Source organism: Bombus fervidus, chromosome 15, assembly GCF_041682495.2.
Source record: "Bombus fervidus isolate BK054 chromosome 15, iyBomFerv1, whole genome shotgun sequence".
Lineage (NCBI taxonomy): Eukaryota > Metazoa > Arthropoda > Insecta > Hymenoptera > Apidae > Bombus > Bombus fervidus.
In genome coordinates this window covers 6,421,425-6,439,277 of record NC_091531.1, presented here as the reverse complement: position 1 = coordinate 6,439,277, position 17,853 = coordinate 6,421,425, and the positions used below count along the sequence as shown (strand labels likewise).

The 17,853-nt window shown below is 29.5% G+C and overlaps 7 protein-coding genes across 10 annotated transcripts in view; 4 read left to right on the top strand and 3 right to left on the bottom strand.

Moving 5' to 3' along the window:
* Positions 1 to 1,165: 1,165 nt before the first annotated feature.
* On the top strand, positions 1,166 to 4,128 carry LOC139994906 (protein ILRUN). 2 transcript variants are annotated; one of them, XM_072017969.1, is made up of 4 exons: positions 1,166 to 1,362; positions 1,654 to 1,904; positions 2,260 to 2,618; positions 2,695 to 4,128. In XM_072017969.1, the coding sequence occupies exons 2-4, from the start codon at positions 1,750 to 1,752 to the stop codon at positions 2,799 to 2,801; spliced, it is 621 nt and encodes a 206-aa protein (XP_071874070.1). In that variant the 5' UTR covers positions 1,166 to 1,362; positions 1,654 to 1,749; the 3' UTR covers positions 2,802 to 4,128. The 2 variants fall into 2 exon arrangements, with proteins under 2 accessions (XP_071874070.1, XP_071874071.1); XM_072017970.1 differs by lacking the exon at positions 1,166 to 1,362 and having other exon boundaries at positions 1,573 to 1,904.
* On the bottom strand, positions 2,713 to 5,826 carry Ts (Thymidylate synthase). Of its 2 annotated transcripts, XR_011801787.1 has the most exons (6): positions 5,686 to 5,826; positions 4,482 to 4,767; positions 4,152 to 4,415; positions 3,807 to 4,069; positions 3,460 to 3,736; positions 2,713 to 3,170 (listed from the first exon to the last, which is right to left on the bottom strand). XR_011801787.1 is itself a non-coding variant. In XM_072017955.1 (5 exons), the coding sequence occupies exons 2-5, from the start codon at positions 4,738 to 4,740 to the stop codon at positions 3,527 to 3,529; spliced, it is 996 nt and encodes a 331-aa protein (XP_071874056.1). In that variant the 5' UTR covers positions 4,741 to 4,767; positions 5,686 to 5,826; the 3' UTR covers positions 2,713 to 3,526. The 2 variants fall into 2 exon arrangements, 1 of the variants encoding a protein (XP_071874056.1); XM_072017955.1 differs by having other exon boundaries at positions 2,713 to 3,736.
* Pex16 (peroxisomal biogenesis factor 16) lies at positions 5,404 to 7,554 on the top strand. The gene is made up of 5 exons (XM_072017954.1): positions 5,404 to 5,700; positions 5,781 to 6,027; positions 6,106 to 6,379; positions 6,460 to 6,563; positions 6,657 to 7,554. Exons 1-5 carry the CDS (start codon positions 5,571 to 5,573, stop codon positions 6,910 to 6,912), a joined length of 1,011 nt encoding a protein of 336 aa, XP_071874055.1. The 5' UTR covers positions 5,404 to 5,570; the 3' UTR covers positions 6,913 to 7,554.
* Positions 7,555 to 7,631: 77 nt separating this feature from the next.
* LOC139994899 (toll-interacting protein) lies at positions 7,632 to 9,648 on the bottom strand. The gene is made up of 6 exons (XM_072017957.1): positions 9,429 to 9,648; positions 8,732 to 8,905; positions 8,487 to 8,620; positions 8,195 to 8,399; positions 7,934 to 8,104; positions 7,632 to 7,860 (listed from the first exon to the last, which is right to left on the bottom strand). Exons 1-6 carry the CDS (start codon positions 9,504 to 9,506, stop codon positions 7,750 to 7,752), a joined length of 873 nt encoding a protein of 290 aa, XP_071874058.1. The 5' UTR covers positions 9,507 to 9,648; the 3' UTR covers positions 7,632 to 7,749.
* Positions 9,649 to 10,145: 497 nt separating this feature from the next.
* Twf (twinfilin actin binding protein) lies at positions 10,146 to 16,160 on the top strand. Of its 2 annotated transcripts, none has more exons than XM_072017953.1 (5): positions 10,146 to 10,616; positions 10,743 to 10,820; positions 10,898 to 11,557; positions 11,621 to 11,739; positions 12,075 to 14,682. In XM_072017953.1, exons 1-5 carry the CDS (start codon positions 10,592 to 10,594, stop codon positions 12,237 to 12,239), a joined length of 1,047 nt encoding a protein of 348 aa, XP_071874054.1. In that variant the 5' UTR covers positions 10,146 to 10,591; the 3' UTR covers positions 12,240 to 14,682. The 2 variants fall into 2 exon arrangements, with proteins under 2 accessions (XP_071874054.1, XP_071874052.1); XM_072017951.1 differs by lacking the exon at positions 12,075 to 14,682 and adding an exon at positions 14,976 to 16,160 and having other exon boundaries at positions 10,154 to 10,616.
* 140up (RPII140-upstream gene protein) lies at positions 15,488 to 16,958 on the bottom strand. Its single transcript, XM_072017968.1, has 4 exons — positions 16,540 to 16,958; positions 16,218 to 16,469; positions 15,898 to 16,149; positions 15,488 to 15,819 (listed from the first exon to the last, which is right to left on the bottom strand). Exons 1-4 carry the CDS (start codon positions 16,686 to 16,688, stop codon positions 15,705 to 15,707), a joined length of 768 nt encoding a protein of 255 aa, XP_071874069.1. The 5' UTR covers positions 16,689 to 16,958; the 3' UTR covers positions 15,488 to 15,704.
* Positions 16,959 to 17,323: 365 nt separating this feature from the next.
* The window catches only part of LOC139994875 (solute carrier family 7 member 14), a 71,021-nt gene continuing 70,491 nt past the window's right edge, over positions 17,324 to 17,853 (top strand). Inside the window, exon 1 of the mRNA XM_072017909.1 lies at positions 17,324 to 17,821. The gene's annotated coding sequence lies outside the window, so the exon portion shown is untranslated. The remainder of the gene's footprint in view (positions 17,822 to 17,853) is intronic.

Here is a 17,853-nt window from a genome sequence, read left to right as displayed (position 1 = left end):
ATTTTAATACCTACAAACTTATAAAATAAATTTATAAAATAAAGGTATATACGACTTTTATTTTGAATAATCGTTATTTAAGGAATTGAAACTTTTCTTCTCATTATAATTCTTATATCCGTTGCTATATCACTACTAGCTTATTGCTTTGCTTGCTTCGATTCTTGTATCAATTTTACGATACATTAAAATAGTCCATTGTGTATTTAATAATGAATTATGATTAGACTGCGGATATACATTCATTTATGGGAAATTTCAGAAATGCACGTAATATGCAAAAATATATGAAATATTCAAAATGTAACACCTGTTATGATATTTAATAGATACAAAAAAATTTCTATTTAGGTTCCATTTTTCAAAATGTATTCATAAAGATATTAGTTTGCATAAATACTTTCCAACTTTATTTATGATATACATAAGCTTTAGACTTAGAAGTTATGTTTTACAAAAAGATCTTGCTAAAGGATAGTATCTTTTGCAGATTTACACTTTTGTTCATCACTATATGTAAAATTTTAATAATATTCCGTATCGATATACCGAACAGTTTACATCGGTTAGGATTATTTACATTTATTTTTATTTCTGCATTCTTTCTTATTGTAAATTTCAAGAAATTGAAGTATTTATAACAATATGATTTATAATTTCATGTCTTTGATAATATAACTAAGAAAGTGGAACCTATATATAAAGATTTATTTAGTTCATTAAATATTATAACAAGTATTTCATTTTAAATATTTTATAATTTATATTTTTCTATGTTATGTTTTTGTACTATGTTCTCTTAGATTGTGAAAATATAAGTAATATAGTAGTTAAAGATATAAACAGTATAGATAGGAATAGAAAGAATAGGTTTAAAGAACAGATTTAAAAAATAGATTCAAGAAATCAAGAAATGCAAACCGGAAATCATCTTAAATTGAAAGGTAAGGATTAAGAATAATAAACAGTACAATAAATATTATGTTCTTTACATATATTTGCATTCTGTGCATTCTTACATTGTAGATTTTTGATAAACGCATAAGAATCTACAATCTACGATAAATTATGTTTTACTTGATCATAATGCGCCAATAATTAAAATTCATTTGACCCCTACATACATGCAACCCAAGTTGCGCGTATGTAGGACCGCGTTGACGCTGCGGACGAGTTGATTTCGAGAAGAGATCGACGTCCGTTTTGCGTATTTATTTATTCGCTGTATAAACACGGAGAATAGTAGCGTTCAAGGTCAAGGTGACATCACGCAAATAAAGGGATAGAAGGCGACAGAGTCGGATTTTTACCATCCACGGAACTGTACTCATAATCGGTACATTTTTGGGTAGAGTGTGAAGTGTATGTATCCACTGCGCACAGATCATAGACATCAGAAGTATAGACCGCGGATGCCGTGTTGAGAAAATGGGCTTCGTTAAAAAAGAGATAGAGAAATAAATAACGCGTCTCTCTTTCCTTTTCTGTGGGCGGAGCATAGTATTTGTTAGAAAGAGACAGTGATACCACGTTAGATATGTCTATCTCTCTTTTTTAACGAGGACCATGCTCTTCATTTGACACCCGCGGTCTATATTTTTCATGTCTATGGCAGGGATGAACGTCATGAAGAATGACATTTAAAATTTGCAGTTAAAGATCAAACGATAACAGAACAGAGAAGTCTTACGGACTCGCGGTGTGACAGTTCCCATTACATGGAGTATTGAACGAGAGACGAAATACATTATGAGCATGGACAACGTGGACCAGCATTTGCTTCACCAGTTTAGTTGTCTAGGCACCACCGACAGAGATGATCTGGTGAAGCAGCTGCAGAAGCTGTTGGCTGGCAGCCAGCTCAACGAAACTACTGCTGAGTTCTTTCTGGATATGAATAATTGGTGAGATACTCTCCCGCTTGTAATCGTTCTACGTTGGTCAAGTTTAGTCAACCGACCTAACCCTACCGTCGCCATGTTTACTTGTTGTATTGTCTTATCCATCCTTGCTTATTTATGCATTTATATAACTGACAACTCACACTCGCATAACATTTGCAATTTCTTCAGTTATTGTTCATGTATTACATAAATTGTTGTTCAATGGAATAACTGCTACATTAGAATATTAAATTATTCTTTAAAACTGTAATTATGAAAGACAAATATGGTGACTGTTGTATAGACATTTGTTGATGAAGCATAAATAAATAAGTAAATGTATATGTACATGCAAATAATCTACATAAAATTTTAGGAATCTCCAAGCGGCAATTTGTAGCTATTTTGACTTTGAGTCTCCAGTTCAACATAAATTTCCTTGTATGATGCTGATAAGTGATAGCACCATTGGCGAAGGAGAATCAATACCACCACTTACTAATTTTCGAAAATCATGGCATATACAAAATAGTGGTAGAGAAGCATGGCCTGATGGAGTTTGCTTACAGTATATAGGAGGAGTGCAAATGGGTGAATGTACAAAAATATCAGTCCCATCTCTAGGCCCAGGAGAAATAACAGAAGTGAGCGTGGATCTTCAAAGTCCTCCACATTGTGGTACATTTCAAAGTAAATGGAGGATGATGGTAAAATCTACAGAAATCTTGTTTGGAGGTAAAATTATTTACCTTCTTGTTGTTACTCATCTGTGATATTATCTTTTAATAATAATCTCTTTTTTTAAATTTAGATGTTATTTGGATAACTATTACAGTAAGTGAAAGTGGCACTCTGGCCATTACTCAACAACTGCATCAATTAAGTACTTCATCGTCTAATGATACAAAGATGTGCTAGCCCCTAATGTTCAGAGGATTTTCTTAATTTTCTTCTCACATTTTTTAAACGCTTTCGATTATTTTTTAAATCAACTAAATTAAAAATGACATGTTCGTTTAAAATATCACTTTAAAGATACTAAAAACGTTTTTATTTCCTTCTACAATCGCGCGAGAAAATAATATTTTCAATGGATAATTATATGTATGATTTAAGATAGTACTGGACCTAGGCACTGTATAAAAGTAAAATAATTTTGTTAAATTCTGAAAGTTGCTTACACAAGGCCTTTTACCGTCCATGCTTGTCAGTTACATCCTTTTGAAAAATCTTCTTTTACTTGATTGTTCTGTGATGCAAAGTGTGGCGAAATGATTATGGTTTATACTTGTAGAGCTGTAACAGACATGTATGGACCACTTTTGAAAATGATACTGATAGAAATTGATATAAATATAAATAACTAGAAAAAATATATATATACAAAAAATATATATATATTTTTTTGCGTGTATATGTATGTATAATTATTAAGATACGAGTTTATTAAAGATATGAACGAAAACAGTTTTTATTAGAAAATAAAGTATAGATATGGTTGAAATATAATAATGCTATATGAATATATATTCATTCACCAATTTAATATCAATTGAACATGTATTTTCTTAATGACCGAATCTTACTTCTAGATAAAAACATGTACATAAGCTTGTGTCAGTACTCTGTGTTCAATTTTGTTTTTAAACGGCCATTGGCATAGTTAACTTTGTGTGTGGCTTGTATCCGATAAGTTCGATATCATCCGCTGTGAAATCGTCTATGTTTTGAACGTTCCTAACGATTTTTAAATATGGGAATGGTTTTGGCACACGTTTTATTTGTTCCTCGAGTCCGGATATGTGATTGAGATATACGTGACAGTCACCCATTGTATGTATAAATTCACCTGGCTAAAAATAAACAAAAAGATACAAGTTTCTGTTAAAAAATTTTGCCACTTTTCCATTCTTGTAAATTTACCTTTAAATTTGAAATGTGTGCCAGCATGTAAGTTAACAAAGAATAAGATGCGATATTAAATGGTACGCCAAGACCCATGTCAGCGCTTCTTTGATAAAGTTGACATGATAACTCTCCATTGTTCACATAAAATTGGACAAGACAGTGACAGGGAGGTAGAGCCATTTTTGAAATGTCGCCTGGGTTCCATGCTGACATTATAATTCGCCTATCATTGGGAGAATGTTTTATCTTATCTATGATCTCTTTTAACTGATCTATCCCTGTATAAACAAACCTTTCAGTGTACTTGTAGCTAATTAAATTTGTACGATTAAACATAGGAATATTCGATTATTGTCTTACCTTGTCCATTATAATCTGTATCCATATTTTGGTATTCTGCACCATAGTGTCTCCATTGAAATCCATAAATAGGTCCTAAATCTCCTTCTTTTCTATCTGTGAAGCCACAAGAGTCTAGAAACTCACGTGAACTGTTTGCATCCCATATGTGGATATCCTTTTCACTTAATTCTTTGGCATTTGTCGATCCTCTAATAAACCATAACAACTCTTCCACTACGCCCCTCCAAAATACTCGCTTTGTAGTTAGCAATGGGAATACATCTATGGTAATGATATCTTATTATTGTAATTAATTATATAAGATATTAAAGTATGAAAAATACTTACTGTCTCGTAAATTAAATCGCATCTGTGTCCCGAAAATGGACAATGTGCCTACACCTGTACGATCATCTTTCCTCGTCCCTTCTTTTATAATTTTTTTTATTAAATTTAAATACTGATATTCTTCGTGTTCTTCCCCGTTTTGAGTACATTTTTGGATTTCACTCGTTTCATTCGTTATTCTACATTTATTCATAATTCCGGAAAATAAAAGATTTATAATACTGTAATAGCTAATGTTAATGATTTCGCCGTATAACATGGAGTAAATTTTGGCGGTATTATGTGGCTATAGTAATGAAAATTTTTAATTCGAAAGCTTTTTAAATACGTTAAAAATTGTCAACAATGAATTTTGTTAAAAGCACAAAATTATTAATACTAATTAAAATTATAATATATTTCTTATTTTCATCAATAATTTACAGGAAAAATATTAATTCTACGAGAACTTTATATTAGGCGGGAAAATTAATTATATACTCGTACGATTGTTATATCGATGAATATAAATGAATTGAATTTGTAAATTTATACATTTAACATAAATTTAGAATGATAATAAAATGTATTATACTAGGATGTTTTAATTTTTCATCGTTACTAAATACTATTACGATATTAATATTTATTATAAAAACTAATTCTAATTACATGTAAAATTATTATGTCGATGACCATAAACGAACTTTATATAAATTTAGAATAATTACAAAATATTGTATATCATACTAAGATGTTTTAACTTCTCGTTATTATTAGATATTATTGTCATTAATATTCATTACAAAATATTTATACTCTTAATACATCTTACGTAATTTCTCATACTACATAGTATATATATATTTATATATATATATAGAACATGTTTATTCTGACAAAAGATCTATTATATAATAAATTGTTATCACAACTGATAGAAAACAAAATAAAAAACAAATGTTCTTTGTTTGCCCGATCTATCGGAAGAGACCAATGATTTTTGTCCTGTACTATATATAATGCATAAAATATAGTATATTAATATTGGAAGGTTAATTATTATTGATCACACAGATCATATTTTATTAGATTGTTTAACAGGTCAAAATGGTGTTGGGCAATGTAAATTCTTCCGTGTTGAAAATCATCGAACCATATAGAAAATGGGTTATAGAAAATCCACAATTGTTATCTGAGATTGAAAATACGGTTCATTGCTTACCTTACTTCACGGCTGGTTAGAAAAATTCTTTACTTTTATTCTTCAAATACGATGACTTTTCTCCTCGATTTTTATTTAGTAAACATTTTTTTTAGGTCATTTTAATAATTCCGCCTTTTGGTCGGAGTTATTATACTCAGCTTCGAATTTGATAGTATTTTTCAATGATTTGTTAATGTGCAGCGGAAAATGCGTTCATTTACAGTTTCCTCAGTTCGAATCAAAAATTAAAATTTGGTTGACTGTGGTAGAATACACGGAAGCTCTTTTCGAGATCACTGCAAAAAAATTATGTGGCCAAACTGGAAGATGGTTCATGATCACTATGGTCCAAATATTTAAGTAAGTAGCATAATATTTCTGAAGTTTAGATTACGTGTTGCTCCCAATTACTAATATTTGTAAATGAATCCTCCATAGGACTGTGTTAAGACTTCTACTGATTCATCTGTATAAGGAACGTATAATAAAAAGCCCTCCAATACAGCCACTAAACAGAGAGAAACTAAGCAACTCACACGATGAAAAATTACACGAAGGATTCAGATTGAAACGGTCTGGCACTATTGTTAGGAGTATAAGAAATATCAAGCATTCACACATGCGTACTTGGGAACCATTGTCTTCTAATGTTGACAATAACGATAACTTAAATAGATCTTCAGTATCAGAAAAAGATTTGATATTAGCTGAGGTAGAAATTTATTGAAATCCAACTAAGTATAATAGCTCCAGAAAATACTTATTCATTAATATCTCTTATTTCATTTTTAGACTCTTTATATTTTGAAGCCACTTTTTCATTTGGCATGTATATCTTTTACTGGAGAAAAACGTTGGCCACCATGGTTGTTATCATTTGCTATTGATTTACTCAGGTAAAAGATAAAATTTAGTACCAAACTTATCAAATAACTACATAAAAATGGTTGAATTATATAATGATATAAAAACTCAATATTATTTTACAGTTTAAATATAGCTAATAAAAAGACAAAAAATATATCATTTAGCAAAGAAGAAGAGAAAGAATTATTCAGGCGAAGACTTGCTCTGCTCCTTTACATATTAAAGTCTCCATTTTATGATAAGTATAGCTGCATTAGAATATATGCGATTCTAACTGCACTTTCCAATAGAGTACCTTTAGCAAAATTTTTAACAGAGCCAATAAAAAAATACTTGCCACATTGGCAAAATACATATTTTTATATGTGGTCAAGTTAGTTTATGGAGTTATTAAAAGTTTAAGAGAGTTATTGATACACCTTATCTTTGGGGGAATAAGGATTATAAAAGGAATAAGGATAATTTAAAATTTAAAAAAAATATTTTTAGCATAAATTTGAAATGACTGACTTTTGTCATAAATTATATAAGTGTTGACAAATTTTTATTTATTATAGGTAAGGATAAATTAGCTCTACAATTTACTGAAGCACTTAACAATTCATAGATATATTATTAATATACTTTACATTTGATAGAAAAATTAGAAATATTGTTTAACTCTATAGCAAAATTGAGGGCCATCATTCCATTTTTGCAAATGCTGTGTTTTAATCAAAATTGGATTGAATACTTTTATAGTATTTGTAGATATATTCTGCTTAAATATGCGTGAGTACAATATTTTTGTAATTCGTTTTCAAACACACAAATAAAAATATGTGAATGTACACGTTTATTATTTTTTATAAATAGTAAAATTTAAATACAGATTTCTTAACGAATACGGGATCTCCTATGTGTAAATATAGAAAATTGAAATTTTTTATGTTACATATGTAGAACGAAACATATAGCTGTATATATAAGATGAAAACAAATGTAAACAGGATGAATGAATATATAAACGATTAAAAGAGATATTTCTTTAAAAAATATATTTCCCTGCCCAATGTATTCTATGGATCCCCTTATATTAAAATCACTAAACGTTGATATACCATAAAATGCATGGTAGTAATTTGCAAATATATTACATTTTAAAAGAAATACAATATAGCAAGAAAATACAAATATGGCCTTTGGAGTTAAATGACGAGTTGCATAAAAAGTTACTTATTCACACATTTGGAGTAATGAATTTATAGTTACATCTTTCTTTCCATTATTTGCATCATAAACTGATTTAATTACCTCTTTATCCACATTTGGGAACATCTCTGAAATCTATAAGTTATTACATTATTACAAAAGTTGTTTTATTGCAGAAAAAAGTGAAGCTATTATTTTCTTACATTACCTGCTTTAATACAACTTCAGCATCTGGCATAGAACTGGGAATAATAGGTGGTACTGCAGCTGTAGGAGGTGCTGTGTAGACATTTACTGGTGCATACTGTGTCATGCCAAGCATTGTTGAAGAAGGAACCATCATAATTGGAGGTGCACTCATGTATGGATGACACTTAGTCTATCAAAATGGATAAATTGTTAACTACAGGTATTATCTTATTGATAGTAGATTAAATACATTTTCTGTTATATTACTAATAACTTTTACCGTATAACTAAAAACTAAATTTATCATTCCTTCTTGATTGTCTCCTTGCTTTCCACTAAGCATGTACCAATCTTCGTGCATTTCCCCTTTCTGGAGGACCTTTGATGGAATATCTATGTGACCCCATGCAATTAATTCATCCATTACAAACGAACATTCATCATAAACTTCTACATATATTTGTGAGACTCCTGGTGGCAAGTAACTGAATAATAAAAAGATAAAAGAAAGTAATGGGTGGAATAAGTACATAAATTTGATTTATAATAAATTTACTATACAAATTACATACCATTGAATAACTTTGTTCCAGTGTGGATTTTTTGCTCCGTTTGAACATGTGTGTGTTTCGTATACAGCATGGCCTACTCTTAATCTCACATAAGGATCCATTCTTGTCATCCCATAGTTTTTTACAAGCTTAGCCTATAGGAAGTATCTTTTTGAAATTACGGATAAAATATTATTACAAAACATACACTACTACTTTTTAAAACTGAATTAACTCCTACATGTCCACTAAAATCATAGAATTACCTGAACAATTGTAATACTAAGTCTACCGACATGAGGTTCATGCATTGTTGGCATGTTCTGCATTTGCAGCTGGTGAAGAGCAAGTGCAGTCTGCTGATCTGCAGCTTCTTGTTGTTGTTGAGCATTGCGCTCTTCCAATCTAAGAAATCCTTGTGGGAGTGGGCCTAGAAAAGCCTGGAACATTATTATTATTATTATTTCAAATCAATATTTATTTATTCATATATATTGTAAATTTTGCTGGAGGTGTGACAAATTCCACTGAATAATTACATCCCATTAATTGGCAACGTTATGTTAATGCAACATTTTATTTGCAGTTTCTTTTCAATCAATTTGCATTAATAATTCTATTATTTAATATAGAATACCAAGAATTTTCTTAATATTTCTTTTGCTGTTATTTCGATCTAAATTCTAAATTGAAATATTTATAATAGTATAATAAACTATTGTTTGATCCTTAATGAATTAATGTTGTTTAACAAATCGGCGAATGAGTCATCAAAAAATTAATATTTATGAACTTAACTGTTAATTGATAATAATTAACGAAATGAATCTTTAATTTTAAAATACTATACGATTTTCATTTTAATTTAATTGAATATTAAAAATGGATTGAATTGACGTGATGGTATCTGTACTTGATTTCAAAAAGAATTGCAACGTTTGTTGTAAAAGTTACATTATTTACCCGTCTTTTCCACTCTTCATACAAATCTGATCGCTTTTCGGTTTCCCTAACAGTTATCCGAAGGTTTACTGAATTCATAACTTTTTCTTAATATTCTTAATATAATAGTATAATCGACTTCGATATAAATGAAACCTGTCAAACTACACGTATTTTTTTTTGCATCAGAATAATCATAACACACATCTGTCACGCTGATGTCACGACATCTTAAGAGAATCTTTCAAACACTCGAATTACGTGTACATTTCAAACGCGAATGATATTACAGAAATTCCAATTCCAAACGAGAATCTAGATACGTGAGCTAATAATACAAATGATTCTTATAAAAACCTATTTTCCAGCACTAATTAAAAATCTTGAAATAAAATTAAAATATTGTTGTAAGATATAAATCAATTATAAGTAAATATGTATATGTAATGCAATTAATATTAGATTACAATATATAGTAAAATAATAGACTGCATATTTTTATGTACTTATAGGAAATTGCACAGAATGTAAATAATATGAGAAAAAATATAAAATATTCAATACTTTGTAAGTAAAATAACCTTCTACTGAGATTTTATTGTTTTAATTATCGTTTTAAATATTTATATGAATTTGCATAAAAATCCGTAATTTAATAATATGATTAAGTTTGCAAATGAAACTGAAGATTGGTTAAAATAGATACGCGCGAATAAAGGGCAAAAGTCATGTTGCAAAATTTCAAAAATTTTTATTCGTTTTAATAATAATATTTGAGTAAGTTGCATTTTTCGCGTTTGAAATAATTTTCTGTGGGTATTTATGTCGCTTCTTTTCTCGGTTAAGATTTTTTTGTTCAAGATAATAAATTATAATCGCTTGGTTTGGAGCACGGTCGTACGGCCGTGATTTGGAGCATTCTTGACAGGTTCACTGGCGTGACGTACGTTTCTCTGTTGCTAGGATCCTCCCGAAAAGTTCTCCTCTAAATAGGTTGTGTATCGGTGGTTTCCCCTAATTTCGGATTCCGTTGCGATTTTTTTCATCGTGTTCTAGTCATTTGAACGGTCCGTTTGTGGTGGTGGTGGTGGATCGTTCATTCACGATTAATCCGAAGAGGTCGGGGAGGAAGCGCGACCAATTTCCTACCATATTTTTAACAGAGCTCGAATTCTTCACAAACCATGTCACATCAGACAGGGATCAAAGGTACTTATTATTACATTGTAATATTAATTCCATATAACAATCTCGTAGAAAGTTCTACAATGTAGGCCATTAACCTCCAAATATCTTTACAACGATAATGACAAATTAATGGTTTGGTTATTTCAGCGAACGATGCCCTTAAGAAATTGTTTGCTAAATGTCGAGATGGAAAAATACGAGTCTTGAAAATTTCCATTGAGAATGGTAAGTTTGTCTTTTGCCCTCAGTGAGTATGAATTTAATATAAGTTTCATGAATAAAAGTGTATCTTTGTTTCATAGAGGAACTAACACCTGCTGCTTCTTCAAAACCAGTGAACAAGTGGCAAGATGATTACGATAAGATGATCAAACCGTTGATCATTGAGAATCAACCTGCATATATTCTTTATCGATTAGATACTAAGTCTCCTGACTCTGGTTATGACTGGTTATTTATCTCTTGGTCACCTGATACTGCACCAGTTAGGCAAAAGATGCTATATGCGTCGACAAAAGCAACTTTGAAACAAGAATTTGGAACTGCGTCTATAAAGGAAGAATTGCATGGTACGGTGCCAGAGGATATAACATTAGAAGGTTATCATAAATACAAAAGGAATAATGCTGCACCAGCACCGTTAACCACTGCAGAAGAAGAGTTAGCAGAACTTAAAAAAAACACAGTTACTACGGATTATAGCGTAGAAACAAGGCATCAAACATTGAGTGGTGTTGCCTTCCCTGTTACGGATGAGGCGAAACAAGCTATCATGGAGCTTGGTAAAGGTATACATGAATATGTTCAATTAAAAATCGACTTAGAAGAGGAAAAGATACATTTAGTTATGGCTTGTGAAGTTTCACTGGATAAACTACCAACAAAAGTCCCATCTGATTCTGCTAGATATCATCTTTATAATTTTAAACACACGCATGAAGGAGATTACATGGAATGTATAGGTATGTTGTAAAAATAAAAATGTTAATCTTTCAATCAATAATGTACCTCTATTTATGTTGCAGTTTTTATATATAGCATGCCAGGATACAGTTGCAGTATTAAGGAAAGGATGTTATATTCATCGTGTAAAGCTCCACTATTAGAACTTATTCAATCACTTGGAGTGACTATAACGAAAAAAGTAAGTAAATAAATACAAGTTTTTAATATAAACCATATCTTCTAATTTATTTTGTTTCTATTGGTTTGTTTTTGCATGAATGTCTTAACAGGATCATTTAAAACTGGTAAATGTTATGCATTTTTTATACCAGTGAGAAATGTATTTCATATTTAATTAAAAAAAGATAGTTCGTATAGCGTGCATCGATATTAACGGATATTTTACCCTTTTAGTCGCATTGTATAGTATTTCTTGCTTTCAAATTTCATCTCTTTTCATGTGAATCTTAATGTTGAAATTAAATTATTTCTTTTTTTCTTTTTTTATTTTCGTAAAAATTTGATAAATCCTAGTTGGAAGTAAATAGTGGTGAGGAATTGGCAGACATGTTGGAAGATCCTCCAACTATAAAAGAAACAGCTGCAATAACTCCTGCAACTCCATCAACGCCTTATGCTCCTCCTCAATCTATATCCGAGAAAAAGTCAAAACAGAAGAGATCTTGTATCTTGAGTTAACCGAATCTACGTTCTTTGTCTGTCATTTTTAAATGTTTCTTAAATGTTATAAAATATTTCAGATGTTTTACACATTTAATATCTTCCTTCGTAAATTCTGAATTTGTGATAATACGATATTAATTGATCGAATATGTTATGTAGTGTAAGATGGTGTAATCGGTTTTGAATAACTTTGACATTAGCACAGTATAGTTATGCAGTTATTATGGAGTGATTTAAATGAGAAAATGTTTAATGCGCATCTTTACAGAGATAAATCTTTTATTAATTAGCAATATATTTATTGATATTTAGTAATAATTGGTCAAAGTGATATGTATATCTATGTAGCAATTCAGAGTAGACCAAACAATGTATTTTTCTAAATTTTAAAGAGCAAAATTGTCATGTTAAGATCTTTACAAAATATCTTTTTGATAACTATGAGAAACTCGCAATGCATAGAATTCCCATGAGGCGTAGTTCTTGTTGATCCAGTACCATAATGTAATGGATAATTGTTTATTCGTGCAGAAAATACCGTACGAAAAAGAACAAAAAAAGCAGAAAGATCATGAAGCGAGAATTAGTTGCTTGACATTGAAAGTGAAGCCTTCTATTGGATTTTGCATTTTTTTAATTGCGTTCCAATGTCTAATAAAAAATCTTATGAAGATATTTTTTTCTCTATATAGTTCCTTTAATTTACATCTTTTATAGTTTATATAATTCTTATACTACTTTTAATGTTTATTGTGTCAGATGTGAAAAATAAACCCAGTGAGTTAACTGTGAGAATTAGTTCCTAGTCCAATGAAAAGTGATATATTATATTTTTAAGTACTCATTTTTCATATATTAGTAATTTTATTAAGTGAAACTCGAAGGCTTGACTTTCAAATTCATTCAAACACTCATATAGGAATTAGTGATAAATAGAGGTAGAGTGTTTTAAACAAATATCTGTGGTAAAACCTGCATACCTTATGTGATTATTAGAGAGTTAGGGAAAATTCCATGTGCTCCAGTTAGCTAATGCCACTCACCTAACTTCTCTGTGAAATATAAATAAGAAGATAAATGGATAAGTGATAAACGTGCAAATTACCACATTAACTTGTGGATATATTTTTTTTGCACATGATTATCATTTTTGAACACAAGCTAGTGATAATACTATTTACTTTATATACATATTAAATTATATATGTATATATATATTTATATACATTATATTATATATGTATGTATGTGTGTATATATATACATATATATATATTATATCATGTTCTATACTATTGTAAATTATACAAAACATTAGATTCCACAAATATATATATAAAGACTGAACTTGGTATGTCCCATTAGTTGTACAATCGAAAAAATTGTGCAGTGTTTGAATCTATATAGATAAAAATATTTGAACATTCATATACACGTATGTATGCACTTACCCATACACCCACACCCACACACATTCTATACACCTTACAGTTATTTTTTAACTTTTTATTACTTTCATTTTTAATAAAAGATGTAAGGTATAATAAGATATGTTTTAAATAAGAAAATTCATATATCATATTCTTATAAGCTTCAATTTAATAATTTAAACTGATTAGAGAACAGCGCATAATGAATTGTGATAAGTTACTGTTATCTCTTCTAGAGTATTTTTAGATTTCTTCTAAAACATTCCTAATACGAAATGTATAGCAAATGGGACTATAATCTAGTAGCCAGCAAACAAGATATTCGAGAGGCATTCTATTTTTTGTGATCTGTATTTTTTTAACTCTCGTAGCTTTTTATAAACTTTTTAAAAATTTTCGTCCAAGAAATAAATAAAAAACATATTGAAAGAGTTTGGCCTAATTTAACAAGGATAATAATAAAAAAGTGTGTCAGATTCTTGGCATTTATTCAAATCCATCGAGAAATTTTTGTTACTTTTCATTTGCTATCAAGTATATATTATTATACATACATTTGCATTGATATGAAAGTTAAGCCCAAAGCATGAGATTTTTTACAAGAATTGGAACTTCTTGAATATAATATACTCATAATTTATTAGTATTTCATTCCTTTATAGTTGTGTAGAAGCTTTTTCAGCTTAAATTCCTTATCAATGTTTTCCTATTTTTACATGTTGACGAACAAATAGAATTTGGCACACATTTCTATGTCTAGTTGCAAAAAAAAGGAAAGTTTTTCGCGAAGTGCTCAAAAACTTGTTAATGAATAATGTGTTCTATATTTAAACATAACGCACACTGTAGCCTGGGAATATTTCAATTTATAATATATTGTACCAGGCCTATTCTGTAAGTTTTTAGTATAATTCCGTTTCCAACCTGTTAGTACATAATTGTAGGTTCATTATGATCAAACAAATTGTGTATCTTGCCAATACTAAACACGCTAGAAATAATAAAGCATTATGCAATTTAATCTTAAACTTTGTTGTGTTTTAATTTGCCAATAAGGTAACGTGTAACACTTCTTTATTTATCATGATTTATCTGCACAGAATTTAATAGGTTTCTAAGGAGCGCACGTGAATCAGTCGTTGGATGGGTATGTAATTATGATTAAGATTTTAAGGTATGTTTAAGATCAGCTTACAGAATAGGCCTATCAAGTTAGAGTTTCATTTTTCATTCTTCCTGTATTTTTTTCTCACAAAGTAAATGATGTTTCTAGTTTGTAATGCAATGTAATAATTCCCTTTAAAATATGTTGATTATATAGCTTGAAATAGATGATGGAAGAGAACTAACTGAAGAATTTTTACAAGAGGAATTACATCCAAAAATCAGTTTACATCAGCCAAAATTTGCGAAACCTAAGGGTCCACCAGGCAGAGGGGCAAAACGTTTAACCAAGGTTCAAGATTTAGGAACTTCGGAACAAGAGATTTAAAAAAATGTTTTTCAAATTTGTTGAGTTGAACTAAGAAGATATATAATATGCTCACCACATATACAGATATATATACATATAAATATATATTGTGTTCTCTTGTGTTAAAAGATGAAAGTTTTTTATTTTATCTAACTTTTTTCCTTATTAAAGAGGATTACTTGTTTTATAATTTAAGAACCATTTATATGAAGATACTTCAAATCTTAAAAAGGAGTTTCAAATATTAGGCCTATTCTGTAACTACGATTTCAAACTTGTATTTATACTACATTCATTTATAATTTAATGCACAGAGTATTATTAGGATGTAAATAAGGATTGTTCTTAATGACAATTGATTATATTACAGAATGATATTTTTATTCATCATTCATCTTAAATATTATGGATAAGACCAGAATGATTTGAATATGTTCTATACATGTTTTGTATTTATCAAATACAAATATTATTACATAATATTTTATGTAATAATTACACAATAATTACATAAATTAATAGATGTATGTTAATAAGATATACACATTTGTTATTAAATTTTTATCTTTTAAATTCTTACTCTTTCTCCTCCTTATAAAATGCTTCATTCGCTTCGTGATTCTTAATATACATCATTTGCAGTCCTGATAGTTCGTCTGAATTCATGGTCTTTATACATTCTTTTATTTTACTAAAAAATGGAAATCTATCTTTGGTCTTCAAATTTGGAATGAAAAACTTTTAAGTTCAATTAATATAGCAAACATACTCTCGCCTTGCATTCATAAATTTGGTTCCAGCTTCATAAACGGTCTCCATTTTAGTTCCAGTTATCCATAAAAGGAATTGAGTGACAGAGCCATAAAAGCTACCCAATATTGTACCTACTACAGTTCCTGCAATTGATCCCTTTATACCCATATTTATTTTGAATATGAAACCAGTTATAGCACCACTAAATGTGGAATTTAGTATGTCAAATTTGTATCCTCTATATACATAGAAGAATGAAGACATGCTCCTGATAAAGAATATTAGATTAATTTATATTTGTACAATACTATAATAGAAATTAGTTGCAAGTCTTACGAGAATAAGAAACAAAAAAGTCCAACTCTCATGGCAAGTGGAAAACCTGCTTTAAGTGTAACAATTTCAATTCTTTTTTGCAGATTCCTTTGATATTCAAACTTGTGTTCATATAATGTAGCTTGATTCTCATGTTTGAATGTTTGTGACACATCTTTTAATTTATGTAATGCACCCAAGACAAATCCTGCTGTACCCCCTGCAATTGTTGCATTCAAGACTGATTGTACCTCTTTGGTTGGGTACCCTTTCCTATGCAAAGTAAATATTATAATAATGTGTTAAATAAATGGATGAATATAAATTAAATGATTATTCTTACTCGTCATAAAAGTAACATCTGTATTTGCCTAAAAATCTTTTTACTTTGGATGTATCTATCCCTTCATCATTGGAAGTGTTATCGGACGAAGAAGCAAATGGGAAAAACGCAGTGCAGATTAATCTTCTATCTATTACTGTACGTAACATGTTTCTTCTATATTTATCGCTTTCAGGTTATGTATTATTTAACATACATTCAATAAGCATTGATGACATGAAATACTATAAAATTATACATTCATAGTTTATTGACAACAAAATTAATATTATTACAAACTAGATTCCAAATTCAATTATTTTATTACAATTATTATAATAATTATTTCATAAAGAAAGTGAGGTTAAGGATTCAATTTGTTAACACATAGCCAACCTCGCACGCCAGAGCGAGCTATGCGCTTCTCACCGCACTGGACCTCACAGCCAACCTGTAGGCTGTCCACCGTGCAGGGCTAATATTCACTACTTGAAAAACAAAGAAGTCTAAAAATTATTTAAGTAGTCAATTATATTTTGAAATAATGATTTTGTTTAACGATTTCACATATCGTTTATACAAAACATCAAATTAAAGGTATATATTAAAAGTATAAAAAAATATAGGTAAAATTAAAAACATTAAAGATGACTAAAAATAAATAACACGACTTGAACGTGAAATTAAAATTTTATAATGCATAATTTTAGTATTTTTTTACAGTGTGGTATTGTTCGATTATAACTTTATTTAGTCATAACTGATAGCATAACTTTCAAATTAATTTTAACACCATCAAATTAGTGTATTTTATTATATACTGTACTTTATAAAAGCAGAAAAAGTATCGCAATTAATTGGGAATAATTCCAGGTAAACAATAACCGATAATAACAACAAAAAAAGAAGAAAACGCCTTGCTAAAGTAAAAAAGGGAGATCTCCCGTTCGGTCATGCAGCGATGTTCTTCATAGAAGGGAGATCTCCCTGTTCGGTTGACTAAGATCGATTATATAAATATCGAGAATTGTATGAATATAAAAATGGCGATATATGTATGTATTCGAGAATCGAAATTATAAGAATCGATATATTAGTATTGCGTTTGAATTTCTCAATGTGAATTACGTGTACTTCGTTAACGTAATGCTTCCGTGTTTTATTGAGATTTATCCCGTGTTTATTCGTTTTCGTTACTTTCTACGTATCCTGAAAGCCATTAGACATCAAAGTTATATATTTTCAACCGCCATATTCGACATAATTTATGAAAATTATCTTTGACGGACTTCGCTCCTCTTCCGTAAGTACTACATGAGAAATAAAAAATCACAA

Coding starts and splice junctions, on each gene's coding strand:
- LOC139994906 (XM_072017969.1), top strand. CDS start 1,750: ATGAGCATGGACAACGTGGACCAGCATTTGCTTCACCAGTTTAGTTGT. Junction 1,905..2,259: donor TTTCTGGATATGAATAATTG/GTGAGATACTCT, acceptor ATAAAATTTTAG/GAATCTCCAAGCGGCAATTT. Junction 2,619..2,694: donor TACAGAAATCTTGTTTGGAG/GTAAAATTATTT, acceptor TTTTAAATTTAG/ATGTTATTTGGATAACTATT.
- Ts (XM_072017955.1), bottom strand. CDS start 4,740: ATGTTATACGGCGAAATCATTAACATTAGCTATTACAGTATTATAAAT. Junction 4,416..4,481: donor GCGATTTAATTTACGAGACA/GTAAGTATTTTT, acceptor TCATTACCATAG/ATGTATTCCCATTGCTAACT. Junction 4,070..4,151: donor TACAGATTATAATGGACAAG/GTAAGACAATAA, acceptor TTGTTTATACAG/GGATAGATCAGTTAAAAGAG.
- Pex16 (XM_072017954.1), top strand. CDS start 5,571: ATGGTGTTGGGCAATGTAAATTCTTCCGTGTTGAAAATCATCGAACCA. Junction 6,028..6,105: donor ACTATGGTCCAAATATTTAA/GTAAGTAGCATA, acceptor AATCCTCCATAG/GACTGTGTTAAGACTTCTAC. Junction 6,380..6,459: donor AAGATTTGATATTAGCTGAG/GTAGAAATTTAT, acceptor TTTCATTTTTAG/ACTCTTTATATTTTGAAGCC.
- LOC139994899 (XM_072017957.1), bottom strand. CDS start 9,506: ATGAATTCAGTAAACCTTCGGATAACTGTTAGGGAAACCGAAAAGCGA. Junction 8,105..8,194: donor ATTTAGTTTTTAGTTATACG/GTAAAAGTTATT, acceptor CCATTTTGATAG/ACTAAGTGTCATCCATACAT. Junction 7,861..7,933: donor CTGAAGTTGTATTAAAGCAG/GTAATGTAAGAA, acceptor AATAACTTATAG/ATTTCAGAGATGTTCCCAAA.
- Twf (XM_072017951.1), top strand. CDS start 10,592: ATGTCACATCAGACAGGGATCAAAG. Junction 10,617..10,742: donor ACATCAGACAGGGATCAAAG/GTACTTATTATT, acceptor TGGTTATTTCAG/CGAACGATGCCCTTAAGAAA. Junction 11,558..11,620: donor AGATTACATGGAATGTATAG/GTATGTTGTAAA, acceptor TTTATGTTGCAG/TTTTTATATATAGCATGCCA.
- 140up (XM_072017968.1), bottom strand. CDS start 16,688: ATGTTACGTACAGTAATAGATAGAAGATTAATCTGCACTGCGTTTTTC. Junction 16,150..16,217: donor CTTTTTTGTTTCTTATTCTC/GTAAGACTTGCA, acceptor ATTCTTTATCAG/GAGCATGTCTTCATTCTTCT. Junction 15,820..15,897: donor TTTATGAATGCAAGGCGAGA/GTATGTTTGCTA, acceptor TCCATTTTTTAG/TAAAATAAAAGAATGTATAA.